At 31.2% G+C, this 24,395-nt stretch overlaps 3 protein-coding genes and 1 long non-coding RNA gene across 10 annotated transcripts in view; 2 read left to right on the top strand and 2 right to left on the bottom strand.

The window, feature by feature from the left end:
* The first annotated feature begins 1,134 nt into the window (after nucleotides 1-1,134).
* Nucleotides 1,135-5,268, top strand: LOC140674676 (leukocyte surface antigen CD53). Of its 2 annotated transcripts, none has more exons than XM_072908400.1 (5): nucleotides 1,135-1,318; nucleotides 2,857-3,045; nucleotides 3,162-3,326; nucleotides 3,578-3,793; nucleotides 3,871-5,268. In XM_072908400.1, exons 1-5 carry the CDS (start codon nucleotides 1,256-1,258, stop codon nucleotides 3,934-3,936), a joined length of 699 nt encoding a protein of 232 aa, XP_072764501.1. In that variant the 5' UTR covers nucleotides 1,135-1,255; the 3' UTR covers nucleotides 3,937-5,268. The 2 variants fall into 2 exon arrangements, with proteins under 2 accessions (XP_072764501.1, XP_072764500.1); XM_072908399.1 differs by having other exon boundaries at nucleotides 3,858-5,268.
* A 1,179-nt stretch (nucleotides 5,269-6,447) lies between these two features.
* On the top strand, nucleotides 6,448-17,095 carry LOC140674456 (tetraspanin 6). The gene is made up of 5 exons (XM_072907995.1): nucleotides 6,448-6,652; nucleotides 14,554-14,751; nucleotides 15,048-15,227; nucleotides 15,443-15,649; nucleotides 15,880-17,095. Exons 1-5 carry the CDS (start codon nucleotides 6,593-6,595, stop codon nucleotides 15,952-15,954), a joined length of 720 nt encoding a protein of 239 aa, XP_072764096.1. The 5' UTR covers nucleotides 6,448-6,592; the 3' UTR covers nucleotides 15,955-17,095.
* On the bottom strand, nucleotides 14,553-15,134 carry LOC140674462 (uncharacterized). The gene is made up of 2 exons (XR_012048226.1): nucleotides 15,006-15,134; nucleotides 14,553-14,781 (listed from the first exon to the last, which is right to left on the bottom strand). It is a non-coding gene; the product is annotated as an uncharacterized lncRNA (long non-coding RNA).
* Nucleotides 17,096-18,761: 1,666 nt separating the features above from the next.
* LOC140674454 (uncharacterized) overlaps nucleotides 18,762-24,395 on the bottom strand; it is a 199,340-nt gene continuing 193,706 nt past the window's right edge. For 3 of the 6 annotated variants that reach the window (XM_072907989.1, XM_072907987.1, XM_072907988.1), the window contains one exon: nucleotides 18,762-22,251. In XM_072907989.1, the coding sequence (XP_072764090.1) occupies nucleotides 21,974-22,251 (278 nt within the window). In that variant the 3' untranslated portion in view covers nucleotides 18,762-21,973. Of the gene's footprint in view, nucleotides 24,212-24,395 lie in introns of all 6 variants that reach the window. The other 3 variants (XM_072907990.1, XM_072907991.1, XM_072907992.1) reach the window with 3 other exon arrangements.

The following is a 24,395-nucleotide window of genomic DNA, read 5'->3' as shown; positions in this document are numbered from 1 at the left end:
AGATACTATTTATCTCGTCGGTGCTTCAATGCAATAACGATATTTACTTGCATAATTTTATTTCTATAATAAAATGGACAAAACCTTCATAATAAGGTAAGATTACAAAGTGCAATCAAAAGTAAAAAATTAAATTATAGAGAGTGCATAATACCATAATGTGACTAATCTCTCTTTTTTTTCATATTCATTGTATGTACTTATTGTTTATACACGTTTGTATATTATTAATATATCGTCAAAATTTTATTTTAATCAGATCTTAGATAAAAAAGGCGTCGTGATAGCAACTTTGTTCACCAACAATGAAATAAAATAAACAAATTAATTAAAAATAATTATCTATATAAAGGAAATAACTCTCTTCTTTTCTCTCTCTCTCTCTTTCCCTATCTATCTATCTCTTTCTTTCTCTTTCTAGATAGAAATAATATATCGGTAAATGATAATCGTGTACATAAACTAATACAAAAGATGACATAAAAAAGTGTGGGAAAGCAATATAATAATAATCTGAAAAGAGTGACAATATTCTTTTCTCATAAGGCTACGCAGAAAAAAAGTAAGTGTCAAATCAAAATTTATATACTCATATAAACGCGTTCATTGATTCATATATACGCAACAGTTTATAATCATCTCAAGAATAAAATATAATTATTTTACCTCTAAGAAAATTATAATCCTCGATTTGAACATGTGTTATTTTCTATCCAAATTATTTCCTCTCCATTCAATAAAATTATTCTTAAATCACAAGAATATATATTTTTTCTTGGTTGAACTATATAAAATGTCTTCATCCAAGCAAATTTTCTTTGTTTAACGCGATATAATCTCATTTCAAGATTTACATTTTCAAGCTAAAGACGTTATCAAAGTAAGAATATATTCTTTTTTTCTGTGTATTTAAGGGAGAGTTAAATAAACGAATGAATCCGTCACTTTTCCGTACGAGACGCATGCGTTGCGACTAATCAATTTTCCCGCTTTTCCGGAAATGGTGCACCTACTATTTCCGGAAAAGCGACCGGTTGATTGGTTAAAGCGCGTCGCTTCTTAGCGCGCGCTGCACGCACGTTGCCGCGTGCCATGCCAAGTGCCAATGAGGGCCACTTAGCGTCCGGCGTCCGATCACCGTGGCGACGGCGAATTACAAACGCGCAACAACGTCGGGTCGGGAGAGTCGGGACGCTCGCGTGCGGATCGGCAGCTTGTCGCATCGCGCTATTTATAAACTCTGTTGTAAAACGTGATGGGTGAACGGACGTTCGTCTGCTTTCGTTACTGCCTGTTCGCCGGTGCGATTCTTCTCGGCGTAAGTCTCACCAAAGTTTTACTCGTTATTGTTTTGCGTCGTTGTTTTCGTCCTCTCGCGAGGTCTCATTGTTCGACGCGAGTGACGATCGTGTGCGAGGAGAGAATCGGATCCCCATATACCATATGATGATCGGACGAAACGGTTCTCGTCGCGCATTTAAGTATATCGTCCCCGTGTCTTCGATCAGCTGATCGGGATCAACGTTATTACGATCGATCGCGCAGCTGCAGCTATTCCGAGGTCGCGTGTAATTGGTGGTTTTTGCTCGGCGCCAATCCGGCAATTTGCTTACGGTGGTGATATCGATGCATGTGCATGCATGCGTGTATGTATGTGTGTGTATATGTGTGTCTATTGAAAGTAACCGAGTAAACGTATTATTGAGATGAATGAAAAGAGAGGATTTAATTATTAAGAATTTAATAGACTTGTTATATAAGGAAGTTATTTCTGTTGAAAGAATACAAATTCTTTTTTTTTTTTTTTTTTTTTTTTTTTTATTGAAATAAAGAAAATCATTTTTATCTACAGGTATCTTGTTGAAATTCTTTCAAAATTATAATTTTGGGTTTTAAAACGACTCGTCATCGTTTAATATTTCTCAATTATAAAACTGTATACATGTGAAATCGTCGCACACGATCTCTTATATAGTTAATTCTACGTATGTACTGATTAATAAAAGTCAATAAGAGTTGAAGGAGACATTGTAATAATTGCGAACGACCTTAATTAACACTTTATTTCGTTGTGATTGTAAAAATATCGCTGAAACAAAATGATAGTTTTCACGATGATAATAGAATAATAATATAATAATAATTTAATAATAATATAATAAAATTGTAATAATATTATATAATATAATAGTAATAATATAATATAATTGCGCGATTTCTTTTCTTCTAAATTTTAATTTACATACATTTTTAGATATAGATACGTTTAGTGAAAATTGCTTACTTGGAATTTAATAAATTTAAAATTTATTAAAATACACGTGTTCCTCTATATTAAAATTTATTTCATAATAAATCGTCCGTTCAATACTCGGGATTTGATGACAATTGCATCTATTTTTCTATTCAACGTAGCTATCGTCGTGATGATATTAACGTGTGATATTAGTATCACGAATCATATGACGCAGTTTGCTTTAATCAATCTGCCCCGCCTCTTTAAATAAGATTTTATCTTTCCTCTTCTTTTATCAGAGATAATTTTTCATTATAACAGTTTGTATAATCCACGTAAGTTTACCTAACGATTTCGTGGAAGAGAACGATGTAAACATTTCGAAAAATCGTTTTCTATCTTGCAGTTTATTTTTGTACACGTGATTAATAATTGATTAACAACATTGTTTAAAACGTATTGTTCTGAGAAATATTTTTGCAAGTTATTATTATATATTTTAATAACAAATGCTGTATAAAATATGAATATCAAGAATTATTAATATTTACAATAATAAAGATATAGCGCAAAATAATTAATGAAAGAGCATGAAAATGAGTCTTTTATTTTTTTCACAGATTTCCGGCGCTATCGTAAGCGTATTCGCCGGTTACTTTATTTATCAGCTGAACGAATATGGGTCGCTTACACCTAATAACGTGTGTGGCTCACCTGCCACCTTGCTAGCCATGGGCGTTATCACCTGCGGAATCGGCTGGTTCGTCTGGCAATTTCTTAATTTTTCCAATAGAGGCCAAGTCATCATTGTAAGCTGATTTTTCTTTCTTTTTCTCTCTTTAATTCTCACTAAAAATAGAAAAAAAAATAGAAATTAAATTCTAAGTGAGAATATAAATATATTTAATTTTTTTCGCATGTTTAGTTTGCCATAGCACTGTCGGTTATTGCCCTGATTGAAACCAGTGTCGGAATTTGGGCCTTGGTAAGACACGAACAAGTAGAGACCTTGCCGTTTGCGCAACACGACGAAATCTTTGCCCTCGCAATCACTGATGATAAGTCTACCTGGGATCATATGCAATCCACGGTGAAAATTGCATTTTTTCATATATTTGAATATTAAATTTTTTACTGCGATATTTTTAATCAACTAGCATACACAGTTTCATAATATTTCATAGTTATATAAGTATGCTATTATCAAAGTTCCTTATTATAAAAATTTGTTTCTGCAGACTTTAAATTTGATAAACATAATATAATAAAATAATTGTAATGCAATAAAATGGAGTGAAAGGAATTTTAAAAAGTTACAAATTTAATTAAATTGAATTTCAGTTACAATGTTGCGGAATAGACGGATCTTCCGATTATCGTAGTACGGATTCGATTCCTTGGTCATGTTGCAATACGACGAACCTGGCAAACGAAAATGGTACTGAGGGCGTTTGCAGTACTATTTACAAGCGGGGATGTCAACACGTGGTGTTAAATCGTACAAGATCGATTCTCCTTTACGTTTTTCTACTTGCGTTGTGTTCTGTGCTGTTACAGGTACGTAATCTCGTTCTCAAAATATTTTTTATGAATTAATATATCGTTAATGTGTCAATTTTAGATTTCTTTCATAGCGTGCACGACTTGCTACGCGAGAATCTACAAAGATAAGATGGATAGAAGAAGAACATCGGAAGTAGCCAAGCGCTTGTCTATGCAAGAATCCGATACTAAAGACGTCCTTTTAGCACAACGGTCAAAATATTTGCACAATTCCAACAACTCTTAGCCAACGCTACGAAGCGCGAAGGACAAAGGTGTGTGTCATTAACGGATGTTGTGTCACTGTGATGTGCGAAATACATTTTACATGGTAACAATATCTACAGTATATAGTTATATAGGTAATATTGACATTGTTCCTATCATACAGAGTGTCCCAGACCTGTCGAGAAAAGAGAATATTTTAGCAGATCTTTTTTTTAATTTTATGATTTGATTTTTTTTTTGGTCTAATTTAGAAATCTCGTTATTCGTTGTAACTTTCGACATTAATTTTCTTTACAAGGAAATCTGAATTAAAAGTTTGATTAAAATCAAATGAAAAAAGAAAATTTTTAATTTGTTTATGATATGATGATTTATCTCTAAAATATTTTTTGCTCTTGGGCTGTCTGTATGAAGGGAAATTAATATTTCGAGTGGTGCTAACCCCCCACCCCCTTACGTCTTATTCTTACGGCCTTACAGTCTTTGGAATAAATACCTCGCTGACTTTTCGGATATAGAACGCGAAAATATTCGCGATTGAAAAAATTAAATTATTGTTTACTATTAGTTGTTGCTACATTTTAATGATAGATCAACATATCGACTTTTTTAAATTCAATTTTATATCTTTTTAATTTTTTATTTTATTTAGTAATATTATTATTCTACTGCTAATATTATAATTTTGTTCAAGAAATACCTTTTTATTAAATTTCGTAAGAAATTTCTTTTTTTTAACGTATAGTGAGCACAAATCAAAGTCTGCACCTACTTTTAGATCAGTTTTTGTACTTAAGATATCTTCCAATACAGAAGTCATTACACAGGCAATCAAGTGCACAGTGCAATGCTTTGTTAATCAATGAAACAAGTAAAAATAGAGTAACATAAACACCTGACATTATATACGTATATCGTGTAATGTCTGAGAACACTTGACTTCAGATAAACTAACGAAACGCAATCAGAAGAGATAAGTTTACTTTCCGGATAAGAGCGAATAACTACAAAATATAATCGTCTGAATGCAGCTTTTCCCCTTTTATTTTTATTCATATATTTATATATTTTATACCATTTTATTTATGTTTTTCCTTTTCGGATTCTTTTCGTTGTATACTCAATACTACATGCAAATTTTTTATGATTTTTGAGAATGTAATATGTGTGTATGAAAAAATGGAAACTATTTTATACAAAGACCGCGTGAATGTGTAATTTTACTTAAGAAAAATGAATTTAAGTAAGATTTTTTGATATTATTGGGCAATTTTGTACTCATTAATACTTATCTTTCCTTATGCTCACAGCCAAAACATCTGACTTACAATAAAAAAATAATTAACAAAAAATGAATAAAAAGTTAAAACGCAAAACAAATTTTATTCAGATAAGTTTCTGAATATTTAAACAAATTTCTCATCTACTTTATTTAAAGAAATATTTCGTACAATGAGAATAAAATCACATATTTTTGGAGCGATGTCACGTAGCACGTCATCTTGATGACTAAATACTCGTCAATCACGTCATCTATATTTCGATTTATCCCTCTTTAAAAATCGTGTAAAGATATTTCTTTCTGAATTTAATTTAAAAGTTTAAAGCATATAAAACATTTAGATTTAATGCTAATTATTTTTTTATAATTACAAGCATAAATAAAAATTAACAATCTATCAAATTAATTCGAAAGTTTGATTACAATTTAAAATGACATTTATTTTTGGCAAATAAGATTGTGACAGATTAAATTGAAACAGTATTGTATGCTACCTAAAATTAACTCGAGAAAAAAATTTCGGATATCAAGATGATCCTGATTTTCTTAAACACAATTAGAATATATAATAAATGATAACACATCACATAGATATTTGTGTTTTATCAAATTATTAATTGATTAAATAATAATTATTTTATTAAATAATTATATTTTTCTTGTTCATATTTCAGATTTGTCCTATTAAAACGATATTCCCTATAATTATTTAAAATAGCATTAACTTAAAACGTATTTCTCATCTACTAAATCTCATCATTTTTGCATATATGTTATTTGCATATTGTAATTTGTAATATTATTGTTATTTAATCATCGGCGAGTAAAAGAGAGAGAGAGAAAGAAAACGATTTATTTTGCTTGTCAGCATAATCCCGAATTATTTACAGTAGCATTAATTAGAAATATATGAAACTCGTTATTATAACAGGAAAAATATCGCTATTTTGACAACATCAAGATGATATGAATTGGACAATATTTTATCAATGCATTCGTCGAAAAACTTCGATATCTGGCGCAATCTAGCGCGCTCACGTGTCATTTTACCGCGAAACGCCCTTTCGATTAGCTTCGGGTAAACTCGTGTGTCATCGTCGCGGTGGTGCCGCGTGCCGCGCGAAGTACCAGTGGTGCTGCACTACCTGATATCTGGCATAGTTCAGTTAAATTCGAACCACCGATCGTGTGTGTTGTGTTGCAAGCGACTTCATTCTGCCGGCAATCGAGATTCTGTCTTATCGTTCTCCGTAAAACAACTTCTCCTCCACGTGGCCGCTGAGCTAAAAAAATCAACGACCAAGATGGGGTGTGGAATGGGAATGATTAAGTACCTGCTCTTCATATTTAATTTTATCTTTGTGGTAAGTGCCAGTGATAAAAAGAAAGAGAGAGCGAGAGACCGTTTCGTATACGATATCATAACCTTAGAGAGACGTATCGTGTCGTATTTATATGCTTTAGCAATAGTTATTTGCATAAAAATGTCTAACTTAAAGATTACATATCGGACGAAGGTTACATTAGAAGTGTTTTATCTCTCTTTTTTTTTTGTTTTTTTTTTTTTTTGACTACAAAGTCGTCAAAAGTCTTATTCGTTCGCTCTGGCTGAAGGTCTCTCGAAGGTCCCCGAGTTTCTCAGGTTGTAAAGACTACTTTTAGGCCTACAAAAGCAGGTCAAAAATATATAAGAACGCAAATCTCTGTTTCTCTTTTATCGATGTCTTTCCGAAGATCAGGCTCGAGGTTGAACGGTGGTGCATCTACGCCGTAAATGCGTATACGAAAATATCTAGCATGTGCCACTCCTCTCTCTTGTATATACATAACAAATTCTTCATATTTTGTTTACCGGCTCGTTCCGCGAATTCGTCGGTAATGCTGTTGCTTAATCGGGTGTTTTCGTCCTTGAAATGTATGAATCGCGTGTCTCGTCGGCGATTACATGCGTGACCATTTCAATTGTTACACGTTATATTGAGAGGTTCATTCTAACAAAGTTTTTATGCGTTTCCTTTTGTTTGCGTTCGCGAAATAGATAAGATTACTTGTAGTAGAATAATATATGAGATTATCATTATATTGACATTTTGAATTTTGCAAGTATTTTCTCTCTTTTAATTTGAGAATTTCTTTAAATAAAGACTATAAACGCTCTTAAGCCGCTATTTTGCTTATAATTGCTTGTAATTATTGACGATACAAAAGCAACTTGTTAGTATATGAAAGATCATACGTTCTACATATTTGCATATTTTCCTTTTAAATGTCTAATGATTATAGTAAAACATCTAATGGCTTTTAATAATTTAGTGACATCTAAACATTGAGTACAAAAATATGCACGGTAATTTGTTTTTGCAGAGGGGAAAAACGAAATCAGGTTTATATGTGAGTCAGCTTTTAATATATAATACTGCTTTTGCGTAAACGCGACTGACTCATAGCGATAAGAAAAACCCAAGGTTGACAACGCCATGTCATGTAAAAACGCCGTAATTTAACGTATTACATATCTCCACTTTTGTACCTGTTACATTTTTCGATCGCGAATATTGATACATTTTTGCACGTTATCAATAACATTTATCTGGATGATCATTGCTATCACAGAAAGTAGTAACATTTTGCTTAATTTAGATGAAATCAGAAGTCAAATCTTTATATATATAATATTACATATAATTTATTATCACGAAAGAGAAAAGTATAGTTTATACTTTTTGTAACTTTCAATTTATGACAGACAATAAAACGATTTATTGTTGTGTGACTTATCGATCGATAAAGTCATCGTCCAATCATTGCATTCATCATTATCGCAATTAATCCTGTTATCATTAGCAGTAGCATTCTTAATTTTCTTTCATCTTTCTGGCTTTTGAGTCCCATTATGCGTGAGAATAAATTAAAATGATATCTATAGTAAATCATGAATGAAAATAAAGTTTTGAAGAATGAGTTCGTTGAATGAGGTAGTAAAGTTGTAACGAAAATCATGCATTATGTATTGCATATCAGAAGAATAAAATAAAAAGAGATACCTGTATCACGTTTCACCAAAGTATCATTAAGTTCTTTAACGTCACGCAATTGCTTTAAAAATTACAATTGCGTGACATTTTCTTCGCGGAAACTGATATCAATTCAGGAAAAGAGCGAATATATTTTCTTTAGCGAATAATATCTCGATTAACCGATAACATAATTTTGTGGGAAGTATTATAATTTCTATGGGAGATTTTCATTCGATATATTTCAGAGATCACAACGTTGGTCAGGTAGATAATTCTTTTTTACGATCTCCCTTTCCGCCCAGCTTGCTTACCTGAACACAACGGTTGTTTCTTACTGCTTCCAAGGTCTTCCTTCTTGTTTTCTTCCTTCTTGCATAGTCTTCGCATGTTGAATTTTACCAAACGTTCGCGTACTCGTTTTTTTGTCGTGTCGTCACAAGATAAAAGGGTCGTGTTGGGTGAGAAATTATCTCTCGCATCTTTTACTTTCGTCGAAAGTCAATACATGATGGTATAAGTATACTAAAATTTAAATCACTATTCGTTATCGTAAAAGCGCTTAAAAAAAAAGAAGATACATCCCAGGAGATATCTAATAATAACAGTAGCTATGTGATTGTGGAACGTCGTAAAATCCTACATTTTATGTATTTTCAATATGGCTATTTTTTTCCAATCTGTAATTTCTATGGTCGTAAATTTAATATATGATTTAATTTAAAAAATGTCACTGCTAGATATATTATCTTAAAAATTAATATGATATTCAACTTTAGTTCAATTCAAATACATTCGATGTAAATATATAATTTCATTGTCTGATGTTCTTATAATATATTGGCATAATTATCCGCATCAGTTGGAATAGATTCTTATAATAAAAATTCTACTAATAAAAAAGATCTATTAGATTAATCGAGTAATTGATTTGCGATAACTCATAACATTGCTTATCATCAACATTCGTGTTCGTTGAAGTTTATGGTAAATTTAATATCGTCTTGTTTGTGTTATTTATTCATCTGTCATGTATCGACGATAGATGTATTTGTTTCATAGAAGTAAACCAGATCTATATATACATAGAGTGACTCTAAAATTAACAAACATATTTTGCTCAGCTATGCAATGACAAACGAACTTTAGCAGCAGCAATAGACCGAGGAAAAACATTTTTTCCTGTCGCGAGATATTTTTTTTATCGTGACAAAAAGAAGAACGTAAATGTATCGATCGCATAAGAAATTTTCCATGAACTAATGAAGAGAAAATTATAATTACAAAGCATGTCAACTAATAGTAATATATTATAATTATTAACTACCAGTAATATTTATTAATATTATATATTATAGACATTCTAACGAAATAAATTTGAAATTTTTACTTTGACATTTATTTGTTTGGTAAGATTTAATTGTACATCGAATTGTCTAGAAATCAGACGTTTATCAATTTCGCCAAGAATTTTATTTTGATCAAAAATTTTGTAGATATTTTACATACTTTTCCTTTCTTACATTTATTATTTCCTACTTGGATAATTAAAATTTATTTGATTCTTTCGGGAAGATCTGAATCTCTATCGTGTTTTTTTTTTTTTTTTTTTTTGAAGGAATCACAATCGATCAGTTTCGTGTACAATAACACGCGTTTATTACACGAGATCCCTAAACTTTTCGTGAGAGAATCTGTCACGAAAAGGTCAGATAATTCCAAAAGAAAGATAGTTGCTTTCTTGAGAGCGATTTTGTCAATTTCTAATAACGTTCCCCGATTTGTTCTCGCAAATTAATTTTCTGGAGTGCATGATTTATTTCCTTTACAAAACATTTGTTTAGTCTGGTTAATTTTAGTCATTTGCCGAGAGATAAACAGCCATATATCATTGCAACGAAATATATTGAGAAATATTATTGCAAATGTAAATTTTCTGTTGATAGCTCGAGGCATTGTCTGTAACCTGTCTGGATAACACAAAGAGAATATTCTGTTTACAAATTAATTAAGCACTTATTTATAATTATGAATAGAATCATTCGATGACTTTTATCGATTATCCATTTGTGAGTGAAACTAATGTAACTTCATTAGATTCTTTTTATTACATAACGGTTATATAAATGCTACTTATTTCTTTTTTAACTATTTTTTTTATTATCAAGATCAGGTTTTTCCAATTTTATATCTACTCTAGATTTAGATTATTTAATAACAGCATTGTTTAAATTATAAAGCAACTAGGAGTTACATATATTTGCATAATTTGTGCGCAAAAAACGTATTGTGACGTGCTAAGTCATTACTATTAAATTTATTATTTAACTATTAATTTAGATAAGTATCACACACACACACACACACATTTAGAAAAAATTTTATTGTTATATACACGTAAAAAAACATTGATGCTTTAAAATAAAACATGAACTTTTTTTGTTAATGAATTAGTTCTCTAGATATATGAAAATATTCTTATTTCTTTCTTTTATCGTACTTAATAATAAAAATTGCACGTACATATAACAATACTCTATTATATCAGCTCCTTTATATTCTTGATATAAATACATCCAACAGAAAGATCATATTCTTTCATCATAGTGCACATGTATACGTTTCCTGTTACGCGTATAATTGCGTCTTTTTTTTTTTGCAAAAGTCACAACACCAAGATGCCGTTTCCGTTAGCATTTATCTCTCTATTATCGATTTTTCCAGATTGGTTACGCAATCTTGTGCAACATGAGTGCAGTGCCAAGAAAATGTAATGTGAAATACTGATGTATTCGACAATCTTGTTTTCCTAAGCAATTCGTAAGAGCAAATGTTTTATCCGAATAGATACGAAACTACTTACAATTAACATTGAAGGCAGATTATTTATATATATATATATATATATATATATATATATATATATTTATATATTTATATATACATCTATAATAACTTAATAAAACTAATATCTCTCAAAAAAAATAGATGAAATTTTCCGAACACACAAATAATAGATCTCATTTTTTAATTAATTTAAACTTCTTCGAATAATAAATTATTTTACAAGATAATTTTAACAAGATAAGTACGCTGAAAATTAAATGTGATTAATAAACAATGCAAATGTAATTTTTAACTTATATTAAAAAAATAATTCTAAATTTTGTACAATTAAAACTAGCATTTTAATTTAATTTTGTTTTCGTATGTCTGCATAATTTTTCTTTTATTACAGAATGAATCATATGTCATGTTATCGATCATTTTTGTGACATGTTTGTTTCTGATTATTAATAATGGTTAATTACAGTGAAATGTTATCTAAACGATATATTTATTGTGAACGCGATTATATCATTCCGAGAAAAAGATTATAGGATTACGATTTGCCAACGTTTCAGAATCAATATCCTATTTACAAATTAAACTTCCAAATTTTTTTATTAAAATATTATTTCTCACAAATTAATATATCTTAATTACATCTAATATTAAATTATAACTGATTAATATCGGGTTTAAATAAAAATAATCAAAAGACTATTTATCTCACTATTTGTTCAATTAGAGAGAATATATTTAACCTTTTCTATCGTTAAAAAGAAATTATTTTTTTAACATTGATTATTCTAGCTTGTCGCCTCCGCTGAAGGATTATTTATGCTGACAATGAGTTTTATTTTTACAGTTAAAGATATTTCTTCCTTATGCACGATTTTTATTTTTGATATTGGCGAAACCACAAGCTGCTTATCATCGTTTTATTTCAATGATGATAAAAATGAGGCAGTTTTGATAATGATTGCATGATTAAAATGACAATAGGGGAAGCTACTATCTTTTTGTTACTTCGTGCTCGAATCGCGTTACATATCATTTTCGTACAGCTTTGCGCGCGAGTTTCCTGTATATCACGTGCATTTCATAAAATTGTAATTTGTAATTTTCATTCTTCGTCAAGTTTCCCGATGCCAAGCAGGCTAATGCGAGCGATGCGGGCATTTCCCGAGTGTATCATTTTCTATAATTATAACGTCACACGTGTTTACATACTCACGATTATATCTCTCGATGCACACATATTCTCTCTTCATACTATTTTAACGAATTAAAAAAATTCTGTACTAAGTATATTAGAAAACAGTTTTCTGTTTTTGTACATTTTTTGAAATTTTACGAAAGAGGAAAATGAGATAATACACGAAAACAAAAAATAATAAAATAATCGTATTATATTACCATCTCATACGTATTTTGTTAAAAGAATTGTAATTGTAATATTATGTTAAACTCATTCGTTGATTTTGTCAAAAGTTTGACGTATGAATTTATTCTGCGTGCAAAACCTAATCCTGAAAATAAACTCACAACTCACTGATTTGTTATCGGATACTGATTAATTGTTCTTTTTGTTTGTTATCCGAAATTATCTGCGCTACAGAAAGTTTTATGATACGTGTATTTCAGATTATTATTAATTCTTTTTAATTTTATAAATGACATAAGAGAAGTCTACATTTGATAGATTACTTATCGCATTATCTATATGTTATACTTCAAGTACTTTTAAAATCAATATTAATTTTATCAAAGAAGAGCATGAAATATTTTTGCATTCTTATATATTGTATCTTTCGCGTATTAGAAATATTTCTGTTATTTATCATTGTTATGTCAAATTTATAATGCATATCGAAAAATCTATATGTCGCGTTCGCGAATATTGTGCAATGAACTGAATCATGACGTTTTCTGGACGTGAGTAAATATTTAATTCGGACTTTATCCTAACCGTTCGATCGATACTTGTCTTATCGATCAATATATATAGTAACCGCATGAAAAATCTGTCTTGCTTTTTCTTGAAACTTTCATACTCTCTTCGTATACTTCATTTTAAAAGTGATCAAAATTTACAAAAATTTAGCTGAAAGCATTACTTTTAACTTTAACCGAAATTAGGGCAATTGGCAACGGAAATACGGAAGTACGAGTTGTTTTGATGGAAGCCCTTTGTGAAGACGACCCCGGCGACGCCAAGCATGTGTAATTTGGAAGTGGATTCCCCAAGAACAAATACGATGATGTCATCGCGGCGCACACGTGCGTACGATGTATACGTGATCATTCATACTGATTCGTTGTATATGATTTCGATACCCCGCGGTAATAAAATGTTCTCTGCAACAGTGTTTCCCAACCAATTGCAAAACTGCTCAGCGAGTCCCGAAATAAAATAAATAGTAATTAAAATTGTAACGCAAGCGATTAATTATGAACCGTTATTATCGCTTTTTTATTTAATCACCAATAAAACTCCAGTGACATCATCACTATTCTGAGAATCTATTGTTCTCCTCTTTTCTTATTAGGCTGTACTTTTTCATGTGTCATTTTATACACGATGTACTTTACAATACAGTTCTGATCGTTCTGAAACTAGGGCGGAAATTATTAAAGATGTTGAAGCGATCGATCGAACAAACGCATTCGAAGCGTTTCACTTACGTACTTAATAAGTGCATTAGTCCACCTGCGGCGATCTCAAGATCGACCACATCATATATCATAGCAATACATAAAAATAAGGCGTAGGCAATGTTTCAAGGTTGATTTCCAGACATCTGAATGTTCAACGTAAATATTAGTAAATGTACGTTGATTTATATATTCGATCTATTTCTGTCCTACATTATATATAGCCAACAATGTTGAACGCATACTTGGCAATAACAGCTAATAGCAATCAGCAATTGGCCATAATCGAGTGCCAACCTCGCCTTAAAACACGTACGATTTGACTGATATATTGGTTTTTTTTCTCTTTCTATATTTTTCTGATGATTATATATTCAAGTAATAGCGAGATCAAAAATACTGTATAAATGCATACACAAATATATTAAAAATTGCTTAGAAAAAATTTTATACATTCGTGAATATTATAATAATTCACATTGTCATATATTTGTAATGTAATAACATATAACATACTGTCGTAATTTTTATATACACGTTGCGATCATTATTATCTCCATGATTATCTAAAAAAGAAAATTGTGAAATAATCATCCTCGTCTTGTATAGCGAAAAGTATATTATAAAGCTTTATTAACAAAGTAAAGCGTATCATGAAATTATATTAATAATAGCAAAAAAGAGTTAAATTATAGAAAATAAAAAGGTACTGAAAATATATGATTGGACGATGATTATATAATGTATGAATACGAAATTTCTTATTACAGTTATGCGGTCTGGCCATCTTAGTCGTGGGCGTTTTAGTGCGTATAGGCGATCAAAAATATGCCGAGGAGATAAAAGAAGTTACTGGTGATCTTGTATTTCCGTCAATAACATTGATTGTTATTGGCAGCATCATATTTGTCATCGCCTTCTTCGGATGCTGCGGAGCAATTCGCGAGAGTCACTGCATGATCGTCACGGTAAACCTCTCAGCAAATTTCGACCTTGGCCTGTTTTTACATATATTAAGTGTATTGTAACTTAAATTTTAAACAAAAATAAAACATTAGATTTAATACATTTATAAATTTAAAAATACTATAGAACTGAAATTAACTTATTGTGAAATTAAGAAGAAACGCGCGTAAAGACAAATTTATTACATTTACTTTTATTTTCATAACTTATATTTAGTTTCTGTCTTATTTATCCATTATTTCAAGAATATGTTTACATGAATTTGTTGCATTGTTAACAATATGTTTCTTCCACACAGTTTGCAACTTTACTTTTAACGATTCTGATCATACAAGTGGCTGTCGCTATTTACGCGTTTGTCATACTGAAGAATGCCAATGACATCGATTTTAAGGACGAATATACAAGGAACGTCTTTGACAAATACACATCAGGGAACAAAGAAATTGTTGAATTTGTAGATATGATACAAAAGGAAGTAAGACTGCCTTTTATAATAATAACCTTTTTTGCACAAGATAATATTTTATGTGCGATGTTATTCGAACCTTTGGCTTTCTAGCTCCTAGTTCAGTAAAATATTATTAGAGATTTTGAATAAAAACTGCATATAATATCTAAAATAATTTAAATATATAAATATGTTTTTGGGTTTATAAATAGTCAATATTTCTATAAAATAAATTTTTACAGTTGGAATGCTGTGGCATTGACAGCTATAGAGATTTTGACGAGAGGCTTCAGACCACCATCCCGGGAAGTTGCTGCGGCAAAGATCCAGGAACAACATGTGAATCGTTTAACAGTTACAAAAACGGTTGCGTAGGCGAACTGAAAGAACTGTTTAAAAAGGCATGCTCGGTATTAGGTGGTATCGCTCTGGGTATCGCTGCAATCGAGGTAAATAAGTTTTGCGAGTGCACGAGTTTATAAAAAAAATTAAATAAAACCGAGAAAATTATTTTATATATATTGAAGATATATTGAATTTTCGATCTATCTGAGTGCAAAAAAATTTCTTTTTTATCATTATAATATTCAAATATAATATTTAACATAATAAATTGTTTGCTCTCAGGTATGAATATTTTGCAGTAATGTATACATGTGTTATTCAATTTTTTTCGCAGCTAATCGGCATCATCTTTGCGTTATGTCTGGCAAATTCCATAAAGAACGCCGAACGCAGGGGCTACAGCGTATAAAAGTGGAGCATCGCAAAGGATACTGCTTCAGGGGAGAAGCTTCTTAATACGCAACAACGTTTTTATCTATACCATCAGCGTATATTCGCCTATAAGATGTGATAAAATATTTACATATACAATACATACGCTTTACATACACGATAGACTAAATTAAATTACTTTTTTCTTTTCAAACAAACAGGTGTAAAATAAAGTGCCTCTTTATATTTTTGTTTCGAGTCTCTTTACGTCGCATTGCCAGTCGTAACTAAAAGATAAAAATAATATATTTTCGAAAAATATATTTTTATTTTATAACTTTAAGAATTTTAATTCTAGATTAAAAATTTAATGTAGAACTTGACGCAAGGATCTGGCAATGAATGTTACCGTAAATAATTGTGCTCTGAGATCTAGATATTTGTTTGTAAAAAAATAATTTCTTTTTTTATAAAATTATATATTTTGATACGGTGCTTTGATTTACATTTATACCTATTCTCGATAATAATTAGAAAAATACAAAACAAAGTTTTTGATGTGTAATTGTTGTAATGTATAGGAATCGTTCTGTATTATCGTTAGTTCGAGTTTGAATTAAAATATTTTGTGTACCTATTACGGAGGAACAGTTAGTATATTACAAAGTTAATAGAGATTTTTCAATATAATGAATTACAAGATTGTACCTGTAAAAAAGATTTAACATCACTTTTAAGAAAAAGTACAGAGTTTTATGTCTTTACATAAATTTCACTTTGTTTGTATAGCACACAGTATGTACGATATTATCTATATAAAAATCTATATGTACTTTTTCTCTTATATATATCTCTTATAATAAAAGCTACTTTATCTAAGAAATTCCATTGTCATGTCTATGTGCGACAAACAAATTGCAAAGGGACGTACGTTTGTACAATATTTGAGCGATAGGCGTGTCGATAAAACGTAATAAGTATAAAAGCTGGGCACACATAAATAATTGTTCAAATAAAATTGTTTAATTCTCATAGACTAACTTACATCGTCGGACTGTTACATTACGCGTGTCATATTAGATTATCTATTTCACTATTTTTAACATAATGTATAAACACACCAGCGTGTGCCCAGTTTGTACATTAATTAAATAAACATAAAAAAAGAGAAAGATTAACACGATTGATCTTTTTTTCTAAACCGACTCCAACAAACGGCATAGGTTAATTTAGTATTCTTTTGTATTCGAAATCTACTGCTTTTTTGTTTCTTCTTTTAAGCCTTTCTCGATGCTTTTTTTCGAGGTTTTATTTATAATTTTATTTATAAGCATCTGAAAATAACTTAGTGAGAAAAATGTATTTATACAAATTTTTAACAAATATAAAAATACTGAAGTAGTACATCATATTATGAATATTGTGGATTTTCTTTACATTATAGTTTTATATTATTTTTATATTCAAAAGCAGGTATAAAATCATTTTATTATAAAACAGACAACATATATATTTTTCTTATATGACTTCAGTTTGAAATCTCATTATGTTCTAGAATTACTGCTAATATTCGGAACAAGGATGATAAGAGATATGGCAATAATTCCCGAACACAGTCTTTATTCGAAAAGTGACAAACATGGCGTAGCCAATCATGTTGTCTTTTTTATTTAGGGACACTTTCTCGCTTAAAATGGCACCCTTTGGTTATTTTTTTATTCTAGGTTGCCTGCCTGCTCTTTCGGTTATTTTCAGACTCTTGAGTGGCGCGCATGAGACGCCCCGCTTGAATTTTTTAAAGTTGGAATCAGTTAAACTTGAACCGCGCGCCGATTATGTCGTATAAAGTTTTGTGAACGAAGTGATTTATTGAATAAGTGATTTAATGCGGTTTATTTGTCACGCAAACAGTTTCTTCTCGTGCCCGTTGAACTATGGAATTAAGAATCAGGATGCGAGATGCGAAATTTATCTCACAGTGAGTACTCGAAAACAATCAATATTTAATCCAATAATGTCGATAATATTAGTGTTCCCGCGCTTTTTAGCAATGTTGTTTACCTATTTAATTCACAAGTCAAGATTGTCGAATTTCCTGCTTGTATTACCCCGCAAATTAACATATTACATTTAAAATCGACATTTCATGTCAAAAATTACATTGCGATTAATCCAACATTTCGAAATTAAATCAATCAGTATCATGTAGAGCGAATTTGACTGTATTATTTAATCACACGATATCTTTTTCGAATTTCCGACACTAATTATTTCAATTCTAAAGTACTGAAATCTAAGTAATTACTTTGACTGATTATTATCTTTATATATTATCATACAGAAGAATGTTTCTCTTAAAAGAAGCTTAATTTTTATTTTTAATATCAAGAAATTATTTATTGCATCTTTTGACTATAATTATAATAAAATAACAATTTTTCTATATTAAATTGAAATTAAAACATTTGCACAATAGTGTACTGTTGTATTGCACATGTCATATTTTTTATTATCTTTTTCATTGTTTTTAACGAATATATATGCGATTACTATTGCTGTGCTAATGCTTCTGTTGTCTCTACGAAATAAAATTTATTCAATTTTGCATATCAATAAATAAATATAAACAATAATAATTTAGATGAAATAAAATACCCTTTTTCTTTTTACGTTCATATATTGTCGTTATTTATTAAGTTCAAGAGAGGATTGCTTACATCTGCGTTTTGAGCTATAATACATACTATGTACATGGTGTCGTTCAGCAAAAGTCTCTCCATTTCGCGATTATCTTTTGACTTTGCTGCTACTACGACCGGGAATAAAGGTGGGGAGGGGGGGGGGCTGTACGATTCCCCAGGTAAAACTTACAAACATCTTAAAGCTATGTCATTAGTCTATTATTTTTAGGTTGCAGGACGAAAGTTGTTTCCTTGGAAAAAGAATTTTTTTCCTTTTCAATAGTTTCTCATTTTTTATTAGCATTAAAAAATAAAACTTAAATAAATTATCTTTTCTCTTGATTTAAATTACCATCGCAACAACATATTCTATCGGAAGTAATCTTGCATTAAGATAGCACTAATTAATCGACATAAATTAGAAAATGCATTCTTATTCACATAATTATCAATGTGATTTCTCACCATTTACTAGATCCATATCTTAATATAAATAATAATAGTATATATGTACGATCATAGTTATATAAAATATTATTATTACAAGTATCATTGAAATATTATAGTGTTTCTGAATTATTTTGTCAAAGATTATTATTATTAAAGTTATTTTGTAAAATATTTGAAACAAGATGAAATGTATTTTTTAAAATTCGAAATCCTCCATGGATTAAATTTCATTCCAAATTATTCAAATATTTTATACTTCAATATTTGTTCAGCAAACAAGAAGATACACTTTTATCAATACATTACAGTAATATATTGGTAAAAGTTACAAGATTGTAAAGATTAAGTGCTTAATGGTGGTCTCACTTGCTTGACTAGAAGAGCAGCAACGCGAGCAAATGTAAGACAACTTTCAACCTGCAGCCTTTCCACCTTGAATATTGATCCTCGTACTCTTGTCATACAGGTATATAGCTACGTGTAAAATAATCTTGATCTTTATCGTTATCTTAAACTTACGTATACACTAATGATATTATGTCTATAATTCGACCAAACGCTTTATTCAAAAGTCGTCTTGAAGCGACGATTTTCGTACAAATCACACCAAAGTGTCCCCTTTATTCATCCGATAAAGTAATCGTTATTTTGTCAATTTTTTTTCTCTACGCATGATTATCTTTTTCTATTTCTCAGTTTCGATCTTCTCACAATCTACTATATTACAAAGTTCGGAAGCGAAATTTACAGGCTCGTTTACGTTCTTACTTCTAAGGACAGAAAAAAATAGTTCGTCACGCGTAGACCGAATTATCGATTAACAATCTTCGCGAATCTTTTGACGCTCGTTGACGATTGACGACGGGATCGGAAGGTAGGAGGAGGGAGTATAAAATATCTAGCGGTTCATAGAAAATCGACAACTACCTTTTAATCTACGCTTTCTAAGCTCACTTTGGAAGGTGACCGCGCTGCGACATATATTTCTCCGGAAGTCATCACAATGATTCAATGACAGCCTGTGTCGTTTAAAATGCACCATCCTCGATGGAAACGACGTTTCTCTTAATCACATTTAAGATCTTTGATAGTTTAACGCCAATCAAATAATTTCCATAGTTCTTTTCACAAATATTAAATACACAGAATTTGTCGAAATTTTGCAATTTTCAGTTTAAAAAAATTCTGATTATCAAAATTAGATTTATAATTTATCAAACATTGAATTTTTTTGTTTTCTTACGATATAATAATTAATTATCTTAATTAATTGCGACATGAAATTCAACTATTATGCATAACGTGTCTAAAAAATATTTATAAAAGAATCTTGTCACTTAATCTTCTTTTTTCAAACTATCGGAAAGATTTTGCTCTTTGTAACAACCGTGATATACAATATCCGAAATATTCGTAAAAAAAGATTACAGCTATATCTACGACAATAGTGTGCGTTCATTCCTTCGAGGGCCTTCCAATCGCGATTCGTGCCCGCCATACACGCTATTTTAATGTCACAGATCGACTACAACTTACATATCCTTATCGCTAATTCTTTGACTAATATTTATCCGCACATACCCATTAGTAGATTCTTTTTATTTAGTGCACCAAGGCACAGCGCAAATGTAAAATTTATGTAATTGAATTTCAGGTTAAAAACAGATATTATATAATAGAAAGATATCCTTTTTAACTCGCAAGTTGGATTCTAATTAGGAGTCAGCTTACCTAAGCTAAAGAGTCACCTTAACTTGGGTAAGAATCTGAATCCAACTTGGATCTAGCTGAACATGTTCTCATTGATCTATCACTTTTTTGTTTTACATTCGACTGTACTCTAGTGGGTTCTTTGTATCTCGAGTAAGAGGAAGCTCGCAGAGAAAAAAGACAAGATAAACCCTTGTCTTAAACTGTAAATTTATTGTGACACACGACGCTTTGAGTGTTTTTCAATTATTTCATACGCTAAAAGAACGTCCGCACGATTACACATTGAAATTTCAAGACTCGAAACGCGGTGTCGAAAACATTGTAGGACGATGTTTTTGTTCTTATCATTTATCGAAAATAAATAGCGTTCGTGTAGTAAACGATATTGTTTCAAAATAATCAATTTTTGTTAATGATGAAAGAATAACATCGGTGAAGAATAATTACTTATCGCTTTAATTTTTAATGCGTTAAATAGGATTAGACCACCATAGTGGTTCGTCATTTTGATTTACTATAATTGGCGTGATCAGGAAGCAAACGTACGATGATACCACGTTTAGTGGATTCGCGAGTCTCTACCGAGCGGACACATACACATCATAACTCGTGTTAGGCGTGTAACGTGAAGCTTATGCAACTTGAGAACTTGATGCTAAATGCGTGACAACTATTAGGAAGTCAAGTCACACGTGTACGTTATAGCCTCGGCACAAGAAAGGGATGCGAAAATATAATTATTGCAACATTTTCCAACAGTATAAATTAATTATTTATGAAGTGTAAGATGTCGCATGCTGTCATATATGTACTCATTGTCAGTACATAGCCAAATTAAGAAAAGCTTAATCCTTCAGTTACCAAAAATCGTTGTTAAAGTCAATTTAGAAGTACAAAACACAATAAACAAATTATATTTATATGTACATTAAGACATACAATCTCTACAACAAGAAATATTCAGAAATAATACTCTTTCAAACTTTGAAAATTTTCTCCTTTCTATACATATATGAAAAATAAGAATATAGAGAATTTAACACTTTTAAAATAAGAAATATTTTCGTCGCAGAAAAGGTATGAAACAAAGTCAGATTTTCCGGTATCCAAAGGATTAATACATTTGAACTGATTTTTCAACTGGAAAAGGCTTACGTGCACGCATTTAGAAAATTACTGCGCGTTTTACGAAATCGGGTCGTTATTTCATTCCTAAAATGGAGAAAGCTTCATGATGTCGCTGTTGAGATCGGCAGACGGCGTCGGGTCGTCATCCAGGTCGAGGGGGCTACCATCTGAACCGAGCGAGAAGGAAGGGGCCGCCATTGTCGTTGTAACAAACTCGTCTAGGAAGTCGAAGGAGGCCACCGCCTCGCGTTCCTTGTCCCCGTAGCGCACGAAGAAGTCGTCACCGCGGCCAATGATCGACGGGCGGGACGAACCCCAGGTAGACGGCAACCGGAGAACGCGATGCGCCTGGGCCGCCGACGCTGAAGAAACCAAGGGCACACAGCAGCGGGTCAACAGATGCTGCTCTCAGACTTCACTCGATCGATTTTGCGCTCTTTCTCTTTCTCTCTTCTCTCTATACCGGCTCTAGCAGACACAGAGTAGCTCGGCTTAGCACTCTCTTTCATGTATTCACGTCTCCCTCTCTCTCTTTCTCTCTCTCACCCTCTCTTTTTTCCCTTCTTTCTCTTTTTCACGTCTCCTCTATCCATTCGTATATATCGCCTATCGCCTCTCCGCTTTTCGCCGTCGCTTCACCGCACCGGTTACACCTCTTTCTTTCGTGGACTTTTTTTTATTCGGAATTTAGGCATTTGGCGGGTGCACGACCGAATGAATGATGCATGTAAATCGGACAAATTGCGTACGATAACAGATTATATAATAGACAAAAGTTATGTAAATATTCCTAAAAATTGTTATTTTAATTTCAAGCTTTAAATTATTACAAATTTTTTAATACAAGTTGAAACAATGATGATTTAATTATTTTTTACTTAAAGAATCAATTGCAAATATAACATAATTAAGTATATTTTTTATATCTGTAAAAACCAATTTTTACTTGTTAATTTGGAAAATTAACAAGTTTTAAAATTTGCATTTAATTAATTTTTAACAAAATGATTTATTAAATAGTCGCACACTATTTCTCCAATCTACTTTATGACATGATTATGATTCGCTCGAAAATAATAATAAATTAACTAAATCGCACATTTATGTAAACATGTTACACGTCGGGAAAAAGGAATTTATCCGAATTGGTTAATTTCACGCTGCGGAATGCAAGCGAAATGACAAGGCATATAATGAAATCAAGCGGTCAGAAAGGAAGATGAAGACGCTGAAACGGTCTTGCACATGCCAATAAGATTTGAAAATTATCGATTCGCTCGCAATACAATGAGAGAGAAAGTAATTATTCTCGATCTACCCTGACGCAATTCCACGCGCGATAAACTATTCCATTTTATAATACAAGATATACATAACATCCGTATTTGTCTTATATATTGCGCCGTTGTTTCGTACACGCATTTCTTTTTGTTATGGAAAGACATTAAAAGACATTTGCACACCAACTTGCATTCTCGTCTAAAAGTCTTTGGATATTTTAAATTATATTATTTGCACTTTTCTAGAAAGGTAATTATGTACATATTTGATTATCCATAAAATTAGATAATAATATATGTATATGATCTTTAAATAATTGTCCTACGTTTGATTACACACAATAATCTCTTTCTTTATTGATTTTCTCATTTGATCTCATTTGATTTACGTCTTCCTATTTGATTCTATATATATTTATGTATGGTCAATAGTCTTTTATACTTAATACACCCTTGTATTTTGTCCACAAGACTTTCGGACGGTAATATATGTGCCAAATAGGTCACGCAAATATACGTAAGCGAGACACGAAGAGAGATGGAATTGCGTGAAGGCACTACGCCAGGAACGTTTTCTTTGCCGGTTAATAATTCTGTTAATATTAACCAGAAGTATAAGTCCGTTGTGGGCGTACACAGGTTCAGTTCAGGCCGAAATAGGCTCCCCGGCGCGGCAATGTATTCCTCCCAATTGGTCATGTCGCTTTTATAGAAATTGATCGTCACTAAGCCGAACTACGTAGCTTTTCTTGTGACAATCAAAGCACACCGCGTAGGAGCTACCATCTGAACAGAAAATATGGAAAAGGCTATGTACAGCGAAAGGGCTACTAGGCGCGAGCGTGAATTGTACTGTCATTGTATCGTGTTGATTGCGAGTATTAGGTAGACGAGAATAAAGCTGCTCAATTGTGTGCATGACGATGTGTGACGTCAGTTTCGAATGTGTGTCAATTGTGACGAAATGGTGTAACAGGGTAAACGTGTTGCCATCTTAAGCTTAGAAAAGCAAGCGCTGTTCACACACCACCCACAGAATTATCTAAAAAGTCATGTTCAGCTTATTTTCTTTAACAATATATGACTATACGTGTCAGAATATCTAATTTATCATCTCACTTTTCTTTGGGATTTAATAATGATAAAATAGTTTTGTCAATAAAAAATAATATAAAACGTGAAAATCTTATAAGAATAATACGAGATTTATTAAGAATTAAAAATAT

The sequence above is a fragment of the Anoplolepis gracilipes genome, chromosome 16, assembly GCF_047496725.1.
Source record: "Anoplolepis gracilipes chromosome 16, ASM4749672v1, whole genome shotgun sequence".
Taxonomy (NCBI): domain Eukaryota; kingdom Metazoa; phylum Arthropoda; class Insecta; order Hymenoptera; family Formicidae; genus Anoplolepis; species Anoplolepis gracilipes.
This window is presented reverse-complemented; position numbering and strand designations above follow the sequence as displayed.